Source organism: Podarcis vaucheri (assembly GCF_965113315.1).
Source record: "Podarcis vaucheri genome assembly, chromosome: 13".
In the NCBI taxonomy this organism is placed as follows: domain Eukaryota; kingdom Metazoa; phylum Chordata; class Lepidosauria; order Squamata; family Lacertidae; genus Podarcis; species Podarcis vaucheri.
Window position 1 is genome coordinate 29,365,254 of NC_138751.1, and position 18,251 is coordinate 29,383,504.

The window sequence follows — 18,251 nt, forward strand, 5'->3', positions numbered from 1 at the left end:
AACAATAATTTTACTATTTAAACCCCACCCATCTGACTGCTTTTGAATTATGGTGCTGGAGGAGACTCTTGAGAGTCCCATGGACTGCAAGAAGATCAAACCTATCCATTCTTAAGGAAATCAGCCCTGAGTGCTCACTGGAAGGACAGATTGTGAAGCCGAGGCTCCAATACTTTGGCCACCTCATGAGAAGAGAAGACTCCCTGGAAAAGACCCTGATGTTGGGAAAGATGGAGGGCACAAGGAGAAGGGGACGAGAGAGGACGAGATGGTTGGACAGTGTTCTCGAAGCTACCAGCATGAGTTTGACCAAACTGTGGGAGGCAGTGGAAGACAGAAGTGCCTGGCATGCTCTGGTCCAGGGGGTCACGAAGAGTAGGACAAGACTAAATGACTAAACAACAACAACAACATCTGACTGCGTTGCCCCAGCCACTCTGGGCAGCTTCCAACATATACAAAAACATAATAAAACATTAAACATTTTTAATTTTTTTAAAAGCCCTCCTCTATACAGGATTGCCATCAGACGGCTCAGGAGTCAGATAACTCCATACCCTCCAATATTTCTCTGATGAAAATAGGGACGTCCTAAGGAAAAGCGAGGCATTCCGGGATCAAATCAGAAAAGGGGGCAGCTTCTATCAATCCAGGACTGTCCTTGGAAAATAGGGTCTGTGTATGCCATCCCAGGCTCCTTGGGGGGAAAGATGGGGTAACAACGTGAAAAGCAAAAAGAACCACATTCATACCATACATTCAAAGCACCATGTGCCACTGTAAACAGTCATGGCTTCTCCCCCAAAATTCTGGGAGCTGGAATTTGTTAAGGGAGCTGAGAGTTGCTAAGAGAACTCTATTCCCTTCATGGAGTTACAAATCTCAGAGTTCTCTGAGAAGAGGGCTTAATAGTTAAAACCACTAGACAGTCTCCTCTGTTGTAGAAGGAGTGGGGTGATTCGCAGGCCCCCCTGCCTCTTGCATGGAAGGGGGAGCTGTCTAACCTTCTGCCAGCGGGGCTCTTCCCTGACAAATGACATAGACTCCCCCTCCCAGCCCATCCTAGTTCCTGACAGTAATTTGGTTATAGTGGATGAACAACTTCAATAAAGTGTTCTTTCAATAGAGTTATTAAACGACTATCCAGTGCGAGATAAAGCAATCTGTTCCCTTGCCCCCAGCGTTGCCAGGACCTCCATCAAGCTCCTGGAAAGGTCTTCTCAATTACTCCACGGCGAGCGGAAGAGTGTGCGAGAGAAATGGCCCCAATTTAGACAGGCCCCGCAGGCTGATCCTGATGGTATCAGCCCAAAGTACTTGGGACTAATTGCATTCGGTCAGCCTGGGCTATAAAGCCACTCACCAAGAGCCGGTTGCGTGAGCCGGACACAGCCAAGCATTTCCCCAGCCATGAGCGCCAATGGTATCGCGTCTGTGGCCGAAAGCTACCAGAAGTTCAACCCTCGGGCCTATCTGCAAAACAACTACATGCCACCCCGTGCCAACTTCACGAGCGAAGAGTTTGCAGTGCCCTGGAAACTTCGCTGCCTGGCAGATGCCTTTGCCACGGGTAGGTAGACCTGTAATTGTTTTCCTTAGCAAACCTGGGTTTCAAAGGTGATCTCCCTTTGTCTCGTTTGAAAATCTTCTGCCTTGCCTCTTGACAGGGCCGGCCCACCCATGAGGCAAGGTGAGACGCCCGCCTCAAGCGGCAGGATTCACAGGGGGAGCAGATCCCAACGCAAACCTTTATTCTTCCCTTGTTCCTGATGTAGATCTTCATTCCCCTCTTTCTTCCCTTGCTGGGAGGCAGGCACCATTTAGTGGTTCGGCCTCAGGTGCCAATATGTCTTGGGCAGGCCATGCCTCTGGGTCATTTTTACCTTTTCCTTGACAACGTCACCATCCATCAGAAGTAAGCTTTCCAAATGCGGAGCTGTCTAAATTTGAAAAAAGTGCATTGCAAAAAGAGAGAGCGCTCCTTTGTAAACTTGGAGGGTGGGAAGTAAAATGCTTTGCAAAACCTGAACTATGACCTTCCAGGACCTCAGCATCTTTCTAACATTAATTAATTAAATAATTAACTAACTAACTAACTAACTAACTAACATTAAATAGTTAGCTGAACCCAAGCAACTGACTTAGATTGGGCGAGATTTTGGCCTTGTAAGAAGCTCCATTAATGTGTGGCCCCAAAATTTTGCTTTCCCCTGAAACCAATGCCAAAGTTTAGTGCTAGTTTAGTGCCATTTTGAGTTCCAGCATCCTTAGGATTCTTTAAATGCTCTTTAGATGGTGCACATGCAGCCCAAGTCACTCATTTTTTTTAACCATCGCCAGAGGCTATCAACCACAGAAGTGATCGCAGGTGTAAGTCTTTGCTCCATTAGCTTGCTTAGCATAGGACTAGACAGGCCAGCTTTCTGGTCTGGTGTTTTATTTTCATATTGATAGTGATTACAATTTCTCCCTTAAAAAAATACTTCTCTTAAATAAATTTCTTAATTGGATTTCTGAGCTGTGCCTGTTTCTAGAGCCCTGAAACTTTGCACCAAATACTGAGGATTGTAGCCAATGCTAGTCTTAGTCAGAGTTAAGGGACATGACTAATCCAGGTTCATGAATTTGAGCAGGTCTTCTCCGAATAGATCTTCGTTGAATACAATCCTGATGCTCTGGCAATCTTACAGACCGATATATTAGTTGCAATCTGCTAGTCCGTACGGTTTGTAATTAATAACCCCTTTACCTTTTCATCTGCTGGCAAATAAACCAAACAGGACTCAAGAAGCAGGAGGTAAACTGAGCTGCTGGGGTGGGGTCTGCCTATAAGATCTTTGCTCTGTGCAGCTTGGCGCTTAAGTTTAGGAAATGTGGCGACTTGCAAATTAACTGAGTTTTCTTGCAAAGTTTGCAGAGCGGCTGAGCCATCTCACAAAGCAGGCTGCTTTGATAGACTGTGATAGATTCCTGCTGTGATCTACTGTGGTAGGTTCCTGCCATGGGACTTTGCAAGAGCTCCATTAACATGTGGCCCTGAAATTTCAGGTCCCCCCTTCCAAATAAAACCCACAACTGATGCCAAAGTTACTGTAAGTGCTAATTGGACAAGGTTGGATTTGGGGGTGGGCATTAACTTGTGGCCTCAATTTGCTGTGTCAATTACTTAGTTTGGGGGTGGCACAAAAAGTGTAGTTCTGTGTGTACAGTTCCCAGGAGCCTTTTGGTGGCAAGGTGTGTGTGTGTGTGTGTGTGTGTGTGTGTGTGTGTGTGTGTGTGTGTGTATTCTTAAATGAATGTACACAGCCAAAGTAGGAGACCACACTGCCACATTTTATCCAGCTTAGAAGGTTCTTTTTATCATATGTGGTGGCCTTGTAGTAAGGTTAAAGCTTACTGGGAAATGATACATAATATAATGAAAATGATTTTTAAAATAACCTTTGTAAAAACAAAAAACAAAACCAGAAACTTTTCTTTTAGGAATTGTAGGGACAGAACTACCTAAAATGTATTGAAACTTATTCAGGTATGCTACTACAGTGGCAAGTATGTTACTTGCCCCAAAATGGAAAAAAGCAGAAGTCCCAGTAAAGGAAGAATGGATGCAAAAACTTGTGGAATATGCAGAAACGGGGAAACTTACCGGAAGAATACGAAATCAAGATAACATTTTATATATATATATAAAATAATGGAAATGGTTTATTGACTATTTACAGATAAATTATAAACGGATAAAAACATGGGCAGGATTATTGGAATAACCTGCAGTTTTATAAGAGTATATATTTAAAGAAGATGAATAAATGAGCAAATTAAGTGAATTTGGATATGCAGAAGATATTAAAAACTAATTTAAGGAACTGCAGAAAGAGGGGGAAGGAAGCCAAGTTTTGAAATATCAAAATGAATGTAAAATTAGTGAAATGTATAAATAAGAAAGAGAGAGAGAGAGAGAGAGAGAGAAAGAAAGAAAGAAAGAAAGAAAGAAAGAAAGAAAGAAAGAAAGAAAGAAAGAAAGAAAGACATTTTATCTAGCTCAATCAGTGAGATCATGAGTGTGAGAAGGGCAACTGACCAACGAGAGGGGAGGATCCTTATGGGCAGGCGGATCCCGGAGGAAGAGGGGACTGAGTCACTTCTACAAGGTGTGAAGGAGGACCCAGATGCCTAGGCTTCTCTTGCCAGACAGCGTGTTGCGATGTGGAGTCAAAGGGATGCTAGTTTGGTAGGTGGCTTGCGAGACATCACAATATGGAACCTGCTCTTCCGGCTATGTGGAAGACTTAAAATGTCATGCATGAGCAGATTCTTACAGCTCGGCTGGCTTGGAAAGATCCAGAAAACAGGACCATCTTTCGCGCTGCCCCTCGTTTCTCCAGGCCTTGATTGGCTGGGAGCTTCTATCTGACTTTCCCTTGGGCATTTTAACCGTCAGCGATAAGGTGACCAAATGCAATACAACACAAGCCTCTTGTGCCTGTGATATTTTATTAGAAGCGGCAATTCTGGCAGGTGCTGTTTTTCCTATATCTCCTGAACTACTGTATCACAACTGGAGGGGGTTGGAGGATGGATGGCGGCTAATGGATTGAAGTTGAATCCTGACAAGACAAGACAAGACAAGACAAGACAGGACAGAAGTACTGTTTTTGGGGGACAGGGGGCGGGCTGGTGTGGAGGACTCCCTGGTCCTGAATGGGGTAACTGTGCCCCTGAAGGACCAGGTGTGCAGCCTGGGAGTCATTTTGGACTCAGAGCTGTCCATGGAGGCGCAGGTCAATTCTGTATCCAGGGCAGCTGTCTACCAACTCCACCTGGTACGCAGGCTGAGACCCTACCTGCCCGTGGACTGTCTCGCCAGAGTGGTGCATGCTCTAGTTATCTCCCGCTTGGACTACTGCAATGCGCTCTACGTGGGGCTACCTTTGAAGGTGACTCGGAAACTAAAACTAATCCAGAATGCGGCAGCCAGACTGGTGACTGGGAGCAGCCGCCGAGACCATATAACGCCGGTCTTGAAAGACCTACATTGGCTCCCAGTACGTTTCCGAGCACAATTCAAAGTGCTGGTGTTGACCTTTAAAGCCCTAAATGGCCTCGGCCCAGTATGTATACCTGAAGGAGCGTCTCCACCCCCATCGTTCTGCCCGGACACTGAGGTCCAGTGCCGAGGGCCTTCTGGCGGTTCCCTCATTGCGAGAAGCAAAGCTACAGGGAACCAGGCAGAGGGCCTTCTCGGTAGTGGCGCCCGCCCTGTGGAACGCCCTCCCATCAGATGTCAAAGCGATAAACAACTACCTGACATTCAGAAGACATCTTAAGGCAGCCCTGTTCAGGGAAGTTTTTAATGTGTGATATTTTAGTGTTTTTTGGTTTCTATGAAGCAGCCCAGAGTGGCTGGGGAAACCCAGCCAGATGGGCGGGATACAAATAAATTATTATTATTATTATTATTATTATTATTATTATTATTATTATTATTACAAGTACTGGATCCTGCTTCCCTCTCAATATAATTTCGGTGGGAAATCTTCCAGTGAGCTGTACCTCCATGGGATCAAATCTGTTGGGGTTGGGGAGTGGGAGAAGGGGAGTATTTGCAGTAGGCTTCTCCATTACATTTTCCCACACAAACAGAAAAGGGAACCAAGTAGCCTAGATTCTAGGTTTCTCCTCAAGATACGACTTTAGCCATTTGACTTCCACCCTTCACCTTATGAGAAGGTCATTTCTGGGCAGAAAATTCGGGGCCAGGGTATTGAATCCCCTTTTATGATTGTATTTGGGAAAGACTTGCACTCCCCCTCCACCCTCATTATGAATACAGATTTATTTATTTTCTAAGAGGTTTCCAGTATTTTATGTACCGTATTTTTTGCTCTATAAGACTCACTTTTTCCCTCCTAAAGAGTAAGGGGAAATGTGTGTGCGTCTTATGGAGTGAATGCAGGCTGCGCAGCTATCCCAGAAGCCAGAACAGCAAGAGGGATTCCTGCTTTCACTGCGCAGTGATCCCTCTTGCTGTTCTGGCTTCTGAAATTCATATTTTTTTTTTCTTGTTTTCCTCCTCCAAAAACTAGGTGCGTCTTGTGGTCTGGTGCGTCTTATAGAGCGAAAAATACGGTAATTGTTTATCGCCAGAGATGAGTGCACCTTAGTTCTTTATTCTCACTCCTTGCAGGGGAAATCTGCGGCCGCACCCTTATTGATATTGGCACAGGCCCCACCATTTATCAGCTCCTCAGTGCCTGCGACTACTTTGAGGAGATAGTGGCCACAGACTACCTGGAAGTGAATCGGGCCGAGATACAGAACTGGGTGCTCGGTGAAGACTCCAGCTGCTTTGACTGGTCCCCTTACATCCAGTATACTTGTAAGATAGAAGGCAATGGGTAAGAAATAAATGCAGAAGGGAGGGGCACGGCTTCCCAAGGAATAAGCCTGGGGATGCAATCATGGTTACCTGTGATCTACCATGCCTTACTGGCTGCTAGCGCTGTGGTCTAAACCACTGAGCCTCTTGGGCTTGCAGATCAGAAGCTCGATGGTTCAAATCCGCGCAACAGAGTGAGCTCCTGTTGCTCTGTCCCAGCTCCTGCCAATCTAGCAGTTCGAAAGCACGCCAGTGCAAGTAGATAAAGAGGTACTGGCTGTGCAGTGTGCAGGTGACAAAAGCTTATCAGAGGGATGGGAAACCTATGGCCATCTAAGTATACCCATTACAAAGCATCTTTTTATAATATACTGAGGTAAAACACCTACAATATATGATTACTGCGGCAAGACTGCTATATGCACAAAGATGGAAAAGCACAGCCTTACCCACTATAGAAGAATGGTTGATAAAATTATTGGACTTGGCTGAGACGGCTAACATGTTTAATTAGAGAAAAATCATTTACCAACATTTGTTGAGGATTGGAAATTTCTTATGGACTTTTTGCGTGAAAGAGAAAATGAGCTTGTAATATCTGGATTTGAAGATTGAAAAAATGCTGGTTTATAGAGGATAGAATGGTTGGATCTTAAAGAATAAATATCATATGTAGCTGCAGAGAGCTGGAAGTCCTTTTATTTTATCTTTCTTCACCCTCCCCCCTTCTATTCATTTTCTCTTTCTTTTCCCTTCTTTAGGGACTTTTAGAAGACATCTGGAGTTTTTAATGTGTGATGTTTTACTGTGGTTTTATGATTTGTTTTGAAAGCCTCCCGGAGTGGCTGGGGCAAGCTAGTCAGATGGGAGGCATATAAATAACAAATGATTATTTATTTAGGGAACCATGGAAGGAAAAAGAGCAAAAGCTGAAGAAGAAACTCAGAAGGATCCTTCCCATCGATGTCCACCAGGCCAAACCTCTAGGTTCCTCTCTCAGCCAGCCAGCCGATGCTTTGGTCTCGGCTTTCTGCCTGGAAGCCGTGAGCCCTGACCGGCCGAGTTTTGACCGGGCCTTGCGGAACGTCACAACGCTTCTCAAGCCTGGTGGCCACTTCCTCATGATCGGGGCTTTGGACGAGTCCTTCTATTTGGCTGGAGAAGCCAAGCTGTCGGTTGTGCCCGTCAGCGAGGCAGATGTCAAGGAATCCTTCGCCAAGAGCGGCTATCGCACCCGCAGCTTCCGCTCCTACGTTATGCCGCCGAGCCTGAAGATTGGCGTGGATGACGTGCAAGGGATCTTCTTCATCCATGCGCAGAAAACAGCCTGATCCCGGCTCGCCTAGCAGAAACACACAAGGCCCTTGCCCCCTAAAACCCAGCTTATTGCATGCTGCTCCTGTTCTTTTCTGTATTGCTGCTCCTGTGCTGATAACTGATCCTCCGTTCTGTGAGTGCAAATAAGTGTGTGTTCATGTCCACACCACACATTTAACACGTTTAAAGCATATGGCTTTCCCCTGAACTGTAGTTTATCCCTCACAGATCTAGAGTTCCCAGCACCCTTAACAAACTACAGTTTGCAGAATTCTTTGGGAGGAAGCCAAATGCTTAAAATGTTTTCTTGCATCGTTCACACAGATCAAAATGTCAGCCTGTTGTCCCCCCCCCTTAATCCAGATTTACTATTTCTGTGGAAAATCTAGTGCTGAAATCTAAACAAAAATCCTGTTGCTGACAGCCCTTTCGTGACATCTGAATGACCTGTTTGCAATATCAAGTCCCCCCCCCCATTTATTGTAAAGTGCTTGACGTTTCTTGTAAACTACTTAGAGGTTTTACTACGATTAAGTGGTATATAAATTTTGTTATGAAATAAATCTGGAAGTACCTTTCCTTGGTACACGTTCCTTAGGACATGAAGCAGGATGGAGGTTTCCCAAATGTTGACCTTTTTACTTTCCATATTGACTCTTCTGCCAAGGTATCCTAGCACGTTGCAGAAGATTCTGAGGTATGGCCTGTGGTAGGCTCTCGTCTTCCTGTGTGAGGCACTGGCCAGGCCTCTTGGGCTTCAGAAAGTGCAACCCAGAATAGAGCCTTCAGTCCCCTGTATTCCCTGCTCATTGCAGGAGAAAATCAGTAGTATGGTACAGGCAAAACCTCTATTTCAAGTAAGCTTTGCTGCCATTATTATTCCCTTTCCTGCCAATGTTCAGGCAGAAGGTCTTGTTGCTTGTGTAGGTAAAAAGCACCACTCACACACAAGAGGGAGGTACCAGAAGGCTTGAGGGAACCTTAAGTTTTGGGTAGAAGCACAAAAGTAAATAAATCACTGCACATATTTGTCAGGGACAAGGGTTGTAGTCAGGAAATCCTAACATGTTGGTTTTCAGTGTGCAATGTTTCGTAATGGAGCAGCATTTTGTAATATGAGCCCTCCGCTCGCCCAGTACAACCCAGACACTGGTTTATTACCGTACCTGTTTGCGACACAAAGGCAGAAATCTAAGAGGGAAATCTCCTCTTGCTGAGGAGAACATGTCGCTAGAGTCTGAATTAGGCGGTGGCAGTCCAGAGATTTAAAAAAACAACAACGGAGGCACCCGAGGACAAAATTAAGTGCTTCACCAGACGTGTTTCGATTTCTTATTTAAATAGCAGCTGCTGGTGGGCGGATATCAGATTGGGATGTTGTTGTTTTAAAAACCCTTCCTTCTGTGGCACAGTCCAGGTTAAGGGGATGTTCACAATACCACATACCAGTGTGCTCCCACTGCTAGGTTTTTAGCTTTCACACAACGCTAGCCGCATTCGAGATCAAGCCAGTGGTTTTCCTCACAAACACTGCTATCTGATGCATCCCCCCCACCAATCCAATTAGAAAACTGAATGCGGAATAAGCGATAATATGAACATTGGAGGCAGCTGTCACACGTGCAGATGAGCACAAATACTCCATTAATGTTCCAAGGGGAAGTGACAGGGCCAGGAAACCCAAAAAGGTTCTGTGCATCAGGCAAAGACACCAACTTCCAAAGGAGGCTAGACATTTTTTTTAATTCCAGCAGGCATGGTAATCAAATTTTGACTTCATAGTCTTAACTCGTTTTTACTTGTTGCCTTGTATCCTTGAGATGGCTGTAGCTAAGTGGCATATAAATTGTTTAAACAAACAAAATTAATAAAATGCACCCTTAACAACAAGAAGAATATTCCGTTTGCAAAATGTATCTCTGCTCGCCAAGAACATGGGTGAGCTTTCAGGCACAGAGGTAGGAACGTAGGAGGGGGCCTCCTACGAAGTCCAGACTTAGGCAGCTCAATATCAAGTCCATTTAGCCCGGGATAATATGTCCTGACTGACAAAAGGAGTCACCATAGGGACTTCCAATTCTTAGGGGCCGAGGTCCCTTTGGCTCCCCCTCAATAAAACATTTGAGGGGGCCAGCCCCCTCTTCCCAAAGTTGATGGGCACTGCCATTCAAATGGTGTGCATGTGCTGCATCATGTGAGCAATTATGTGGGGTGGGGCTTACCTGGGCACCCCCAATATTTTATTCAAGTTGGCACGCCTGCAAGTCACCAGCCATCATGAACTGCTAACCCTAATAGCTGGGTCCTCCCTCCACTGTTAGAGGCAGTAATGATCCTGTAGTTGCTGGAAACCACAGGAGCGGGGAGGGGTCTTCTGTTCATGTCCTGCTTGCTGGTTTCCCTCAAGTACCTGGATGCTGGACTGGACGGGCCTTTGGCCTGGTCCACGAGGGCTCTTTTTATTTCATTTATTCCCTCGTACATTTTTATTCATTTTCCACACAATTTAACAAATTCAATTCCGTTTCTGCACAATGTTCCCTTAGCATTTTGACTTCCCACCCTTACCTCTGTGATGTTTCTGTTCAAATCCTTTTATCTACTGCCTTAAATGTAATAAATTATTTCTATAGCACAGGGGTCAGCAAAGCTTTTCAGCAGGGGGCCGGTCCCCTGTCCCTCAGACCTTGTGGGGGGGGCGGAAAATATTTTGAAGGGAAAAAATGAAGGAATTCCTATGCCCCACAAATAACCCAGAGGTGCATTTTAAATAAAAGGACACATTCTACTCATGTAAAAACACGCTGATTCCTGGACCGTCTGCGGGCCGGATTTAGAAGGTGATTGGGCTAGATCCGGCCCCCGGGCCTTAGTTTGCCTACCCATGCTATAGCATATGTCCCATGTTACAGTCTTTTATCATTCTCACTCCTTGGCTTATATTTTCCAGTTCTGCCTGCGATTTAATTGAACTATAATGTTTTCTCAGATAATCAAAAAAAGGGGGGTCTCCACTATTCCGCAAACATTTCATCTTTTTTGGCCTCTCGATTTTGTCACCAGTTTCGCCATCTCCATATAGTCCAAGAGTTTTAAAGTCCACTCCTCTATTGTTGGAACTTCTTATTCCTTCCATTTCTGCGCGTACAGAATTCTGGCTGCGGTGGTAGCTTTTGGGGGGACTTCTGCCCCTATTATCCCCCCCCAAAAAAAATGCTTCAGGCTTTTTTTGGGAAATGACTATTTGGCTCTATTTCCTCAAGCCCTCCCCCGGCAACAGCATGTGTTCTGTCCTGCCACTGAGCTACAGGCCCTCCACCAAGGATCCACATGGGCACTTTTCCTAAAGGGAGGGTGCAAAGCAGCCCTTGAATGCTCTCTGACCTTCAGCAGAAGCGCAGCGGTGGCCTTTGACGACAAGCTCCAGCAGGTCACCTTCACCCACCCGTTTCCGAGCTCCGGGCCAAAAGGGCGGGCAGAATGTATAGTTCTTTGAAAGCGGCCTGGGCTTTCAAAGGGGAAGAAGTGCCCTTTTCATGGCAGCAGGAGGATTATTGTTAATCCTGCACACACATCGAGCCAGAAGGTAGATACTATATAAAAATCCAGCATGGCACAAATACAGCTGGTCAGCAGAGCCCAAAACAACTGGCACCTGGGTGGTGAAGAGGGCAGAAGGCAGGCTGCCCCCCTCCTGCTTTTAGTGACTTGCAGAAGATCTGGCTTCCAACCTGGGCTTGGTTGATTCTTCTAGCTCAGCCAGCTTCCCTTGCCGAACAGTGCTCTCAAGTGGTGGCAATAATAATAATAATAATAATAATAATAATAATAATAATAATAATTTAATACCCTGCCCATCTGGCTAGGTTTCCCCAGCCACTCTGGGCAGCTCCCAACAGAGTATTAAAAACACGTCAGTAAGAGATGTTCAACATTGAACAGATTCCCACGAGAGGTGGTGAACTCCCCTTAAAGGTACCCCTGACTGCTAGATCCCGTCATGGACGACTCTGGGGTTGCGGCGCTTATCTCGCTCTATAGACTGAGGGAGCCGGTGTTTGTCCGCAGCTTCCGGGTCATGTGGCCAGCAGGACTAAGCCGCTTCTGGCGAACCAGAGCAGCACAGGGAAACACCGTTTACCTTCCCGCTGGAGTGGTCCCTATTTATCTACTTGCACTTTGACATGCTTTCAAACTGCTAGGTGGGCAGGAGCAGGGACTGAACAATGGGTGCTCACCCCGTCGTGGGGATTCGAACCACCGACTTTCTGATCGGCAAGCCCTGTGGTCTAAACCACAGAGCCACCCGCGTCCCTGAACTCCCCTTACTTTGCCGGTTTTTAAGCAGAGGTTGAATGGCTGCCTGTCATGTATGTTCTAGTTTAGATTCCTGCATTGCAGAGGGTTGGACTAGATGACCCTTGGGGACCACTCTAAAGTTTCTGACCACTCTGAGATTCTATTAAATGTACCTTCCAAGGCACCAGCCAAGCCACCACTGGCCTCCATTGCCACCTGGTGGCTGATTAGAGTCATAGAACACCTGACATCAGCAAGCCACCCGGTCTTCTCCTTTATTACTTTGGTTCTTCTCGTCTTGGGTCACTTTCTGAAGAACCCTTTGCAGTCTTGGCTTCCTCCTGCTGCACTGTCTCTGTCTCTCTTGTTCTGGCAGGAAATGCTTAAGTGTTCATGCACACCTTGCTGAAAGTGCTGCAACTCGACGCCTGGAGTGGTGCCAAGTTTGATGCCATTTCAGGGCTGCAGAGGTGTGTCATTAGGATGACTCATGGGGAACTTGCCCACCCACCCCCAAAATCTCTGGGAAGGTTCACAAAACCAGTTGGCTTTGCCAGAAATATTGAGGCAGCTTATCTGCAGCCCCACCTTAAAAGGGAATCTTCTGCAACGTCAAGTCTTTCCAAAAGACAAAAAAGGAGATAGGCTCACACCAAATGAACAGAGGAGATCTCAAGGCTGAGATCTCTGCCCCAGAATTCATAGGGGGCGAAATGGCCTCCAGGAATGGCTGTTTGCCACTGTAATCTAAGATGGAACCATGATGCATTTCAGAGATGCTGGAGACACACTTAACCTTTACAGTTGTACCTTGATTGTCGAATGCCTTGGTACTCGGACGTTTTGGCTCCCGAACGCCACAAACCCAGAAGTTAACTGTTCTGGTTTGTGAATGTTCTTTGGAACCCGAACATCTGACGAGGCTTCCACGGCTTCTGATTGGCTGCAGGAGCTTCCTGCAGCCAATCAGAAGCTGCATGTTGGTTTTGGAAGTCGAACGGACTTCTGGAATGGATTCTGTTCGACTTCCAAGGTACCACTGTACTTGTAAGCATCCCAAGGTTAGTAGACTAGATGCAACTTAGGTGCACAAGACAAGTCTTCTCTCTCTCTCTCTCTCTCTCTCTCATACCCCACTGCAGTCTGTGTCTATTTTAAAAACAGAGCAGATGTGTCAAAGGAAAGGAGAAATGCCATTTATTTCCCCCATGAATCACATATCAGCTTGAACAGACGAATACAGCTTCCACAGACTGGAAGGAATAGTCTTCAGGATGAAAAATTTCAGAGATTCACCCCAATTGGTTTTTTAAAAGAAGTCTTTTAAATATACATTTTTCCATTCTGCTCAGACTTAATATGAGACAAGGCCCAACCCCTGGTTTTTAATGCCAGGACTCGGCTCTGAAAAAATAAGAATGAACCGAGGTGCATCTGAGCCCGTACAGAGAGCTCACACCACCAAGGAGTATGTGCACAAAGCTTTGAGGTCAGAGGGAAAATCTTCTAGGCAGGTTGAGCCCAGCCCCATTTTTCCTCCTAGAAGTCACCGCAACCTGGAATCTTAGTTCTTGTTTTTATCACGACAGGGAAGTTGTGGGGAAGTAGGGTTCGCAGAGCAGTGTTACCTGATGGGCTGGCAAAGAACAAAAGGCAACCTGTCAATGAAACAGCATGTCAGGACTGCTTCTCTGAAACAGTTGACATTTCAATTTCACCCATGGCACATGACAAAGAAGGCTTCTGAAAATTCTGCATCAAGAAGCATTGTCCATGCTGCTTTCGGAAGTCCACTTAGCAAAAGCATATTAGACCAAGAGATCTAACACCATAGAGCTAATCAGGACGGGATAATAAAAACAAATGTTTAAAAATGAATCGACCAGGACAAGCCACGAGCAAAATCTCCCCAGAGAAGCATGAAAAGACTTGGGAAGGAAGTGTGAGGAACTTGAGTGCAAGTTTCAGGAGAGGCAAGATGTATATCCTGATACATCCAGGAGAAAGGCAGTCAGTCAGTTTAGGACACCATGTCAGCAGAACCCACACGTGGATGCTGGGGAAGTAAGAGGGCAGAACCAGGAAGTGCAAATTGCCGCCAGTGCTCAGAACACAGCACCCTCCTGCTGGAAACGAACCAATGGATGTCTTCCATCAAGACCAGTGGTGTTCTCCAAGCTGTGTTCCACCAGCCCCTTCAGTCTATTTTAATGATGGAGTTGGCCTTCAAAAGATAGAGGCTGTCGTCGACGAGGAAACTGCAAGGAGAGGAAAGAGAAAGTTGCTGAATTGACTGGCGAGTGAAGGGATGGATTGAGCTACCCAATATGCCTAGAACTAGAATGTGCCCGTCTTTCAACCTGTAGAACTTGCCTTAGGTGAGGCCTTCCTGGTGATGTATGCAAGTCTACAGAAATAGCAGCTACGTGAACCCCAAGGAAGATGCAGCACCCATACTGCCCTCCCTCAAATCTAAGGTCCACACCTGAAGTCCTGCTTGCATACCCCAATGGTGGAATTGATTAGAGCTGGTGAGCACATGAAACAGGTCCTTCCTGGTGGTGGCCCTGCAGTTGTGGAACCCTCTTCCAGTCAACATTCATCTGGCTCCTTCAGTTTGTGCATTCAAGGAGGCCTTTAAATCTCACTTTTTCCCTACTGAATTTCCTAAATATAATTTTGGTGATCTAATTCAGTATCTCCCATTTTTCTATTGGTTTATATTGGTTTATATAGGTCTGCCTAAGGTTCCTGTTCTTTTTTGCTTCCCTGAGCGCTGAAATGAAGGAATACACTTTATGCTCCAGGGAAATGGCTGCTTGTAGCCTCATTTCACGAAAGTATATTAAACACATTACACAGGACTGGCTACAGGCCGCAGATGCCAACAAGTTCTAGCTTGTCGGATTGTGTGTGTTCTAGATCAGTGGTCCCCAGTTGGTAGTCTGCAGACCCCAAGGGTTCTGCATAACTCACCGGGGTCCATGGCATCATTCACATAACAAAAACTACCATAAAGATATTTAACTTTTCAAAAGTAAGGGGCCCATGGTTTGGCTTTTGAAATTTTGGTATTAAGGAACCACTGCTGTAGATCATATGCCTCCTCCATGAGAGTTTTGGTTGCAACAAGAGAACAGGCCTTTTCTGTGGTGGCTCCCCGTTTCTGGAATGCTCTGCCCAGGGAGGTTCGCCTGGCGCCTTCATTATACGCCTTTAAGTACCAGGTGAAAACATTCCTCTTCAACCAGGCCAATATTAAATGTGTTTGTGTGAATGAAGTGGGAGGTGGTGGTATTGGTTTTTGTCTTTATTATGTTGTGTTGTTATCTTGTATTTTTGTGCTGTGAACTGCCCTGACTTGGATGAAGGACAGGATACAAAATAAATAGATTAGTGGTGTGTGTGTGTGTGTGTGTGTGACACTCAAGATGCTGCTGGACCACACAATTCCCATAATCCCTGAGCCTTCGACATGCTGGTTGGGGCTGATGGGAGTTGGGAGTCCAAGCAGCGCCCTGACAAGCAATCACAGAGAACCAACGGCAGAAGGCCCACCCGCAAAGGCAAGCAAACTTGGCTGACCTGTAGAAAAGGATATTGACGGGGATGGTGCTGATGTGCCAGATGGCATGGGCATCGAAGACCCAGAGCAATGGTGGGAAGTCCAGGAGCTCCAGGAGAGCCAAGGCTTGCAGAAGAAGCACAACCGCCACACACTTCCAGACGTACGGCAGGCGTTGCTGGTTCCTCATGCACCAACCCAGCCACCAGAGGAGGTTGAGGAGGCCTGCAAGGTACAGCAGAAAGAGGACGGTGTTTCATGCCTGGCAGTAGTCACAGTGGGGCAGGAACTTAGGTATGTTATGCACATGGCGATGCACCAGAGGCACTAGCAGCCCTGGACCCCAGACCCCTTGCTCCTCAGCACCAAATCCCAAGGCATGCCAGGAATATCCCCTCCCCATGCATACATTCCCCAGAATCATCTACTGAGAAAGCATGGAGGAAACTAGAAAAATATGGGGAGCTGCAAGTGGTGACTCTGCTTCCGAGCCCTGATGGGGCCATAAGTCAGAGGAGGAACCTCTGGGCAAATATGTAACAACACAAGCTTTTGCACTGTTGTGGGAGATCATGGCTCCAGGGATCTATAGACCTGCTCTCCCTTTGCCTCTATAATGCTGAACAACCATAACTAAGGTGCCCTTTTCTTGCTGGTTGGCCCTGCACCCAGTGAATCTGCAGATCCCAGGGAACCTGCCCTGAGCGTCTTGGGCTGCTATCCTGGTGCTCTATACTACAAACTGCCAGGGAGTGCAGGGAAGGAGTAAGTGAGATATGTACCAGCAATATAGATGCAGCCTCCAAGTTATGCTAACAGCTATTTTGGTGTGTGTGCTTTTAAAAGGTGTACATGCTGCTCTTAGCAAGTTGGCATCTGCCTGTCTCAAGAGACAATGGAGTGCGCCTCCGGGGGTGAAGTCAAACTGCTGCATTGGCGGCACTAAAGTGACCTCCCCGAGGCACAAGCCTGGGCAGTGTGTATGGAGGTTCTGGCTGCCCAGACGACAAGACCTTGACCTCGCTGAGATGCTCCAAAGGAAAGCAGAGCAATACGTTTGGCACCAGCTTGGCTGCAGGAGGTGCCAAAAAGGGGGCGTTCAAAGCGCCATCCAACAGTCTTAGGGACTCCAGGTCTGCGTAGGGTTTGCTCCTTAGCCTTTTCTTCTCCCAAAGATATCCCACTAGGCAGGAGAGGTTTGGGATCAGAGTTTTCCTCCTTCTAGATGGACTACCTTCCCAGGAAGATAAGCCCCATCTGACCTTCGCTTTCCTCGACAGAATGCGCATAAACCGCCTTCTCGACTGTTGGACCCACTATTGGCCTCATCCGCTCAATCCGCCGGAGCCTGTCTTTGCATGCAGGAGCAAGTCCCTAACTCGCTGAGGGATTGAGACCCATCGGCTACCCTCACCTGGTTTAGCCGGCCAGTCAAAGCTGTTTCTGGGGTGTGGCCACTGTCACATGCTGACAACTTCAAGGAGCCACAGGTGAAAACTGAGTGCAGGGGAGGAACCAAAGGTGGGCAAACCACCCCAGAAGGTGCATGATGTGTTGTCCCCCCCCCCCCGAGGTGCTACCCTTCCCCTAACACCCCATACACTCCACTGCTCTAAGCATGGCTCGCATATCTCCACCAAACAATCTTTTGCTTGGGTTAAGAAACAGAATGAGGGGAAATGATCTCTCTGTTGCCTTTCTGTGGCCAGATGCAGAGAAGGACTTGTCAGAGATTCTCCAGCCGGAAACAGCTAATCTCTCTTCCCAGGAATTTGCAGTCCTGTGAAGGGATGGGGCGGTGTTGCCTGACAACTCTCAGCAACCGTAACAATTTGCAGTTCCCAGGATTCATTGAAGGAGAAGCTACAACCATATAAAGTGCCATGATACTGATTGGTGCAGATGGGGCCTTAGAGAGGTTGGGGGCATTAGGGGAGAAGGCCACACAAAGGTTATCTGCTGGGCTACACCTCCACACCAACCAACACCTGCCGCAGGGGAAAGAACATTGCTCCACGGCCCTTACCTATTACCACGTTGGCAACCATATTGTAACCATAGTCAAAGCGCACGAGCGTCAGATATGACACATGGCAGGCCAGGAAGAGGAGCAGGAAGATGCCTATGGCGGTGGCAAAGGCTGGACGTTTCAGACCCAGAGTCCTGAAGGAAAAGAAAAAGAGAGAGACGGTGCTGAAGGAACTCGCAAGAGCTGTAGGAACTGGGTCACTTCTGGACACGTTCCTCCGGGTCTAGGCCAGGGATGGGGAACCTGCGGCCCTCCAGATTTGAGCCAAGGGTCAAGGACAAAGGAGTCCAGTTGGAGCCCATCAACATCTAGAGGCCGCAGGCTCCCCATCCCTGATCTATGGGCACGGCTGAGCTGCAAAGGCTGGTCCTGCCGTTCAGAAACTTGAGCAGACAGAACACAAAGGCATTTTTCTCTTGCCCGATTGGCCACAGCTACAACTCCCAAAAGGCCCGGCCAGTTTCCACTAGCTCTCCTTACTTGCTGCTCTTTTGCTTTGTCCTTGGGTTGCTCCTCCTCTATCTGCACATTTCCTGTCCACACACATTTCCTCTTGCAGTTTCAACCTGTCCTTTTGCAGATGCCCAGTTTTTGAATAAAAGCGAAATATGGGAGCTGCGAGTGGACAGGGGAAACTCCTCTCTGCTTCTGCCACTCACCCA

General features: G+C 47.0%; 2 protein-coding genes across 2 annotated transcripts in view; one reads left to right on the forward strand and one right to left on the reverse strand.

Annotated features, from left to right (window-relative positions):
• The first annotated feature begins 955 nt into the window (after positions 1-955).
• PNMT (phenylethanolamine N-methyltransferase) lies at positions 956-9,435 on the forward strand. The gene is made up of 3 exons (XM_082197393.1): positions 956-1,570; positions 6,188-6,398; positions 7,281-9,435. Exons 1-3 carry the CDS (start codon positions 1,411-1,413, stop codon positions 7,708-7,710), a joined length of 801 nt encoding a protein of 266 aa, XP_082053519.1. The 5' UTR covers positions 956-1,410; the 3' UTR covers positions 7,711-9,435.
• Positions 9,436-13,169: 3,734 nt separating this feature from the next.
• Positions 13,170-18,251, reverse strand: part of PGAP3 (post-GPI attachment to proteins phospholipase 3) — an 11,779-nt gene continuing 6,697 nt past the window's right edge. The window contains exons 6-8 of the mRNA XM_082197383.1: positions 17,587-17,723; positions 15,581-15,785; positions 13,170-14,253 (exon numbers count right to left, since the gene is read on the reverse strand). Coding sequence (XP_082053509.1) covers positions 14,193-14,253; positions 15,581-15,785; positions 17,587-17,723 — 403 coding nt within the window. The 3' untranslated portion in view covers positions 13,170-14,192. The remainder of the gene's footprint in view (positions 14,254-15,580; positions 15,786-17,586; positions 17,724-18,251) is intronic.

Bases quoted from the DNA above. Each gene is read 5' to 3' on its own strand.
- PNMT (XM_082197393.1), top strand. From the start codon at position 1,411: ATGAGCGCCAATGGTATCGCGTCTGTGGCCGAAAGCTACCAGAAGTTC. The intron at 1,571-6,187 runs GTAGGTAGACCT...CACTCCTTGCAG, and splicing joins GGCAGATGCCTTTGCCACGG to GGGAAATCTGCGGCCGCACC. The intron at 6,399-7,280 runs GTAAGAAATAAA...TTATTTATTTAG, and splicing joins TGTAAGATAGAAGGCAATGG to GGAACCATGGAAGGAAAAAG.